The 6,807-nt window shown below is 49.8% G+C and overlaps 1 protein-coding gene across 1 annotated transcript in view; it reads left to right on the top strand.

The window, feature by feature from the left end:
- The first annotated feature begins 4,881 nt into the window (after nucleotides 1–4,881).
- The window catches only part of LURAP1 (leucine rich adaptor protein 1), a 99,543-nt gene continuing 97,617 nt past the window's right edge, over nucleotides 4,882–6,807 (top strand). The window contains exon 1 of the mRNA XM_069232760.1: nucleotides 4,882–5,983. Within this exon, the coding sequence (XP_069088861.1) occupies nucleotides 5,765–5,983 (219 nt within the window). The 5' untranslated portion in view covers nucleotides 4,882–5,764. The remainder of the gene's footprint in view (nucleotides 5,984–6,807) is intronic.

Below are 6,807 nucleotides of genomic sequence, written 5' to 3'. Positions count from 1 at the left end.
GAAAAACACCGAACACCACCGCACCCCACTACCGCCTCACCGCCGCTGGGGAAAAATCACCAAAGACCAACTAGCCAGCACCCTCGCCAAAAACCCACCACCCGACCCCACCGACCCGGACTCCGCCGCCATCAACCTCCAACAATGGATCCTCAGCTGCGCCAACATCCTAGCACCACTCAAGAGACCCACCGTCAACCACGAAAAGAATGAACCAGCCTGGTCCACAGACGAACTGACCACCTTCAAACGCACCTGCCAGAAACTCAAGAAAAAATGGATCCTCGAGGGAACACCCGACAACCTTGCTACCCTCAAGGAAGCCAACCGCGAACACCACCAACTGATCCGACTCGCCAAACGCTCCCACTTCACAGAACGCCTAAACAACAACACACACGACTGCAAGGAACTCTTCTGCATCGTAAAGGAGCTCTCCAACCCCAACGCCAGCGTCAACGACGTCCCACCATCCCAGAAACTCTGCGACGATCTCTCCACCTTCTTCTACCAGAAAATCGCAGACATCCACGACAGCTTCAACACCGCACCTCCGCCCGACCCCACCCCCAACAACTCCTCCCACGCCGACCGCCTCACCACTTGGACCCACGTAGACGACGCCGAAACCCTAAAGACCATGAACTCCATCCACTCAGGATCTCCCTCAGACCCCTGCCCACATCACGTCTTCAACAAAGCCGACGTCACCATCGCCCCCAAATTCTGCAAGATCATCAACCTTTCCTTCAACACCGCTACCTTCCCGGACAGCTGGAAGCACGCAGAAATCCAACCCCTCCTCAAGAAACCTAAGGCTGACCTCAACGACCTCAAAAACTTCCATCCGATCTCCCTCCTCCCTTTCCCAGCGAAAGTCATCGAGAAGATCGTCAACGCACAGCTCTCCCACTACCTCGAAGACAACTCCATCCTAGACCCTTCCCAATCCGGTGTCAGACGCAACCACAGCACAGAGACTGCACTCCTCGCCGCCACAGATGACATCAGACAACAAATGGACAACGGCAAAACTTCAGCCCTCATCCTCCTGGACCTCTCCGCTGCCTTCGACACGGTCTGCCACCGCACCCTACTAAATCGCCTCCACGAAGCCGGTATCCAAGACCAAGCCCTCAACTGGATCTCCTCTTTTCTCTCCGGCAGAACCCAGAGAGTCCGACTCTCAACCTTCCGCTCCGAAGCCACCAACCTCATCTGAGGCGTCCCCCAAGGATCCTCACTAAGCCCAACGCTGTTCAACGTCTACATGGCCCCCCTCGCACAACTGGCCCATCAGCACAACCTCAGCATCCTCTCCTACGCCGACGACACCCAGCTTGTCCTCTCCCTGACCAAAGATCCTCACACCGCCAAAGCCAACCTCCACGAGGGACTGAAATCCATCGCCGAGTGGATGAGCAACAGCCGCCTGAAACTAAACTCCGACAAGACGGAAGTCCTCATCCTCGGCCGCTCCCCATCGGCCTGGAATGACTCTTGGTGGCCCACCGCCCTGGGCCCCCCACCCACCCCAGCCAGCCATGCACGAAACTTCGGCGTCATCCTCGACTCAGCTCTCACCATGTCCAAACAGGTCAACGCAGTCTCCTCCTCCTGTTTCAACACCCTCCGCATGCTCCACAGAATCTTCAAGTGGATTCCAACAGGAACCAGAAAGACAGTGACCCAAGCCCTCGTCAGTAGCAGACTCGACTACGGCAACGCACTCTACACAGGCATCCCAACTAAAGACATCCAACGACTCCAACGCATCCAGAACGCATCCGCCCGCCTGATCCTCGATATACCCCACCGATGTCACATCTCCCACCACCTGAAGGACCTCCACTGGCTCCCCGTGGACAAGAGGATCGCCTTTAAACTCCTCACCCACGCACACAAGGCACTACACAACACCGGACCGACCTACCTGAACACCAGACTCAACTTCTACGTTCCCTCACGCCAACTACGCTCTGCCAACCTCGCCCTCGCCATCGTCCCCCGAATCCAGCGCAAGACCTCTGGTGGCAGATCCTTTTTCCTACCTCGCCGCCAAGACCTGGAACTCACTCCCGACCTCGCTACGCCAGACCCAGGACCTCCTCACCTTCAGAAGACTCCTCAAGACATGGCTCTTCGAACAATAGCAGCTACCCCCTCCCCCCCCAGCGCCTCGAAACCCTGACAGGTACATAGCGTGCTTTATAAATCGAATGATTAATTGATTGATTGATTGATGCTTAAGGTACGTACACTTGTCCAACATCACATGACAAATGCTTTTTTGGAGCTGACATATGTATTTTTTGTGAAGCATTATAAGAAATCGGGTTACTAATTGAGGGGAGTACCCACCTCAAGTAATAATCACAATCCTTCTTAGGTTGAACAACTAAAGTCACTAAACCTGAGAACAACTCCAGTAACTATGGCTTAGGGCTGGCATGCGTAACATAGAGACAATGTGTAAAGTAGTTATGCATCACTAAAGGAGTCATAAAATCAAAATGCAAAAAAATAAATATCCCAAAAGAATTTTAAATAATAGAGTAACATGAAAAAACTCTAATAAGAGGACCCAAAGATATGATTTTTTTAAATTTTACAGAGAACTAGTGCAAAGAAGCACAAAGTCCCAATGATAGTTCATGGTAGTGGTAGCCCAGGGTCTAGGCACGATTTAGAGCTGACTGTGGTGGAGCGCAGATCGGATACACCAACAGGTTTGTCTTGGACAAAGATTTTTTAACTTCTAACTTTAGTCCTTTAAGCCCAACTCCACCACCACAGGGGTACTCTTGTAAAGCACACAGGACCTCAGGGGAAGCACTCAGGGATTCACAGGTTGGCAGGCAGAGTGCAGTCCAGTTGCCACTGATCAGCTGGATTGTTGCAGAAAAAGCCTCCTGTAGGTTGATGTATCCCTGTAGCTTGAACAGGAGATCAGCCTTATGACCTTTGTAGTCCACTTCTATGTCCTGGCAGTCCCTGCACACCTGGCAAACTCAGGAACAGGCATCTGCTGGGACAAAGCTGACATTTCAGCACCCAAGCTGTGGATATACACAAATTGTTTTGGCACTCCAGCAGGATCTGACATGCTGATGTCAGATCCTGGCACTCCAGCCGGTCTGGCTGGAGGTACAATAGAAGGGTGCAAGCCTTGTTCTTAACTTCATCAATCAGGCCTCTTTGAAAATAATCAAGTTGTTGGGCCTAGCCTGCAGGCCATCCTGTCAAGGGCACAACACCTCCCTACACCCAAGACCTTTTCTCCCTGTCCTAGGAGCAAGTTCACACCTCATCCACATCTAAAGAAATACTAAGTACTACCTGGCATAAGGAAGAGAGCAAAATGCAGACTTAGCTTCCAGGGACTTCAGGTATGGCAAAGGTGATTTTTTTTCTAAAACTCATATTTCCCAAATATTTATTACAAATCTGACTTCACTAGTGAATTGGGCTTGTATAAATATTTGAAAATTCCAAAAATTCAAATTGTACATATTTCCTAGGCAGAGTTAACATTTCTTAAATATAATATTGTATACAAATGCTTTGCCAACCCTGCTATAATGAAAACAGCTTTGAGATGCTAGTCGGCATCTTTAACATTAACCTTTTCATGTTTAACATTAACATTTACATATCCTACTTCAAATTACCATGCACTCCCTTTAATGTGCAGTAAGGCTTTCTTAAGGGTGACCTATAAATATTTAAAAAGAGGGTATTGGATCTGTCCGAAGAGGTTATTTTGACAGGTCAAATTTGCAGTTAAACCCTGCCCAGCCAAGCTACTGGTGGAGGGCATGCCGTGAGGTTTACATTTTCACTGTAGTATATGGCACAATGGGTGCTGCAGTCTACTTGTGGCATTTAACGTACACCCTGAGAACACCTTGGCACTATATAATAGGGACGTATATGTAAGTTAAATATGCCAGTTAGGTGTATACCAATTTAATCATGTTGAAAGGAGGAGCTTGAATGCTTTGCCACTGGTTAGACAGGGTAAAGTGCACAGAGTTCTAGAGCCAAGAAAAATTGGGTTCAGCAAAAAAGCACAAAAACCCAGGGTGACCCTGCAGAAATGGCAAATTTGCAGTAAACATTAAAATAAAATAAAAAACATTTTGTCTATTTTAAAATGAAATTTGAGGATATAAATTTAATTAATAGGCGTAAATAACCTAATTTATAATTTGAACCACATGTAAATTTGCAGGAATGTGGGAAACTTTTAGTAAAAAGTCAAAAAAAAAAAAAATCTCCTCAGAGAGGCTAGGATTCGCAGTTTGATGGCAGAAATACCTTGACAGCCAACTTGTGAATAAGTGGACACTTCATAACGTTTTCAAGGCACAGTTGTAACCTGGATATGGTTAGAGATTAACTCCTTTGGAGGACGAGTTACCCTATGCATGTTAGGATTACGCCTGTCCAAGACTGTAATAGGGCGTGAACATTCCCAAAACTGTAGTGCAAGGGGATTCTCCAGTGGGAAAAACGTTCAATTGTACTGTAAGGAAAAACACTTTATTTTGCATATGTAAACATGCACCTCGAACATTAACTCATTCATTGCCGTTTACCCTTGGGAGTGCCCCTGGTGCTCCGCGGCTGTCACAATTTCCCAGGAATCGCCCTAGATTTTTGGGAGAAATACAAAAAATGTACTCCAAAAGGTAATAGTAAACCTACGGGAGAATGTAAGTTTTTGTGGTTTGGGCCTATTGTAGCTTAGAAAATAATTATCTATTTTCATATGCGCTGCTACTAGAGATTGTGGGGTGCGGATGAATCGGTGTCCCTTCGAGTAGGGAGAGTACGGTAGGAGCGGGTCACGGCAATTTGTTTCTCCGCAGTGTTTTCATTCATGCAGGTGGACCCAGATCTGACGAGGAGGAGGAGGAGGAGGGAAGCAACCGAAGCCCGGGCAGCAGATCACACAGCGCAGACCCTGGGAGCAAACAAACAGACAAACACACGCGCGCGCAAACAGGATTACCGCCCGGGAGCATCACCGCATGAAGAGGGACCGAGCCAGAGGGGGAGCCTCACTGACTCCCCGCCGGTGCCCGGGACTGCAGGGGCGCACGGGGGCTCCCGACCCTGGACCACTGCAGGCTCACTCAGCTGACTTCAAGGAGAAAGGGTCGAGCTGGGTCCGGAGCGGCCCCGGCTGCAGAGGGCGCTCCTGCACGGGAAAGCCGTCGGGCTGCGGTTTAAAGGGCAGCTGCGCCCGGACCTGCTGACCCAGCAGCTGGGAGGCATATGGATCTGCCGTGCATGTTACCTGCCGGCTAACCCTTTCCCTGCAGGGCATCACTGGGACGTTTTTGCAGGACGTCACTGGGGGCTCTCCCATTTAAACCCATCACTGGGTTTTTTTCTGGGCGGGATGGTCCCTGCCTGCGCTGCGTTTCTTGTGATGATTTTGCAGGAGGTCGCAGCCCTTGCGGTTGAATCTTCAAAGAGCGCCGCGCACCTCTGGTCAGGAAATGTGTCCCCGAGAAAGTGACCTGACATGCCCCCAGTGCCACCGGCTTGAGGGTTAAAGGGCTCTAATCCTGGCTTCTGCGCTCAGCTGCGTTGTGTGATCCTGGGAACGCTGTTCCGTTGGTTCCTGTATCCGATGCAGTTGGGAGCGCTCCGAAGCAGCAATTTCCCTTAAGAAGCGCTATATAACTACCTTACGTTCATTTTCCTGGATAGTGGGCTGAGCGGGTCGGGCCGCCCCAGCCTGGGGCGCACCATGGACGGGGTCTGGAGCGAGACCCTGCCGGACCTGGAGTCACTGGAGAGTAAGGTGGGGAGAAAGACCCCCGAGGGGCTGCTGCGGTGGCTGCGCGAGGACCCCACGCAGCTGCTGGGGGACAGTCCGGCGGGGCCAGGGGAGAGCAGAGGACGGGGCCCGGCACCGCCGGGGAGCCAGGGGCTGGGAGAGAAGATCAAGGCGCTGAAGCTGGAACTGGTGAGTGTTTGACTGCGGAGGTGCGTGTGCAACGCTCAACAGTCCATGTGTCTATAAAATGTACACCTGCCCGTCGGGGTTTCCAACCCAGCTGCCTTCATGGAAAGATCTGAGCTGTAGAGCCTCTTAACGTGCAAAGGTTTTCTTTAAAAGACCCCCTCTAAAATGCCCATCACATATCTTTTAAACGGTGGCACATCTGCAAAAGGTTATCTAAGTGACACTCCTGTCGCGTGCTATCCCTGCAGCCAACAACACATTGCATTCTGGGACATGCAGTTTCGTTGTTTATCTCTTACGTACGGACCCATAAACCTCAGCATGTAAAATGTTGTTGGCTAAAACATCAGGCCTGGCTAGTGGTGTTACACCGGATAGGTGACCACTTGGCCCCTTCGTATTAATGGATCAGAACAAATCCCTCCATTGTAATGTCAGGTATAAAATGATACCCTCTCATTATTAACTATGCACTGCAAGGTCCATCTTTTTCTCACCCGTCTCCTTTTAGGACTTCACCTATTAGTCAAGTAGCACACAGAGACCGTGTCTTATGCAGAATTTCAATTAGGGGTACCCATTTTTTAGCTTTAAGGATTACATCATATGGCATGAATTGCTACATAAACGTACATTGTCATTGTTATCAAATATGTAAAAATCGGACTATATTTTAAAAACTGACCTAGACTGGCTCAAGCTTCCCCTTGACAGTGCATAGTTCCACAAAGGATGCTGCACATCCATCAACTCGAGATACGTCCAGATGTGCAGGCTGTAAGTTGCAAAGCTCTGGCATGTGTCTCCCTGCCACTAACTTTTCA

This window comes from Pleurodeles waltl, chromosome 4_2 (assembly GCF_031143425.1).
Source record: "Pleurodeles waltl isolate 20211129_DDA chromosome 4_2, aPleWal1.hap1.20221129, whole genome shotgun sequence".
Classification (NCBI taxonomy): Eukaryota; Metazoa; Chordata; class Amphibia; order Caudata; family Salamandridae; genus Pleurodeles; species Pleurodeles waltl.
This window is presented reverse-complemented; position numbering and strand designations above follow the sequence as displayed.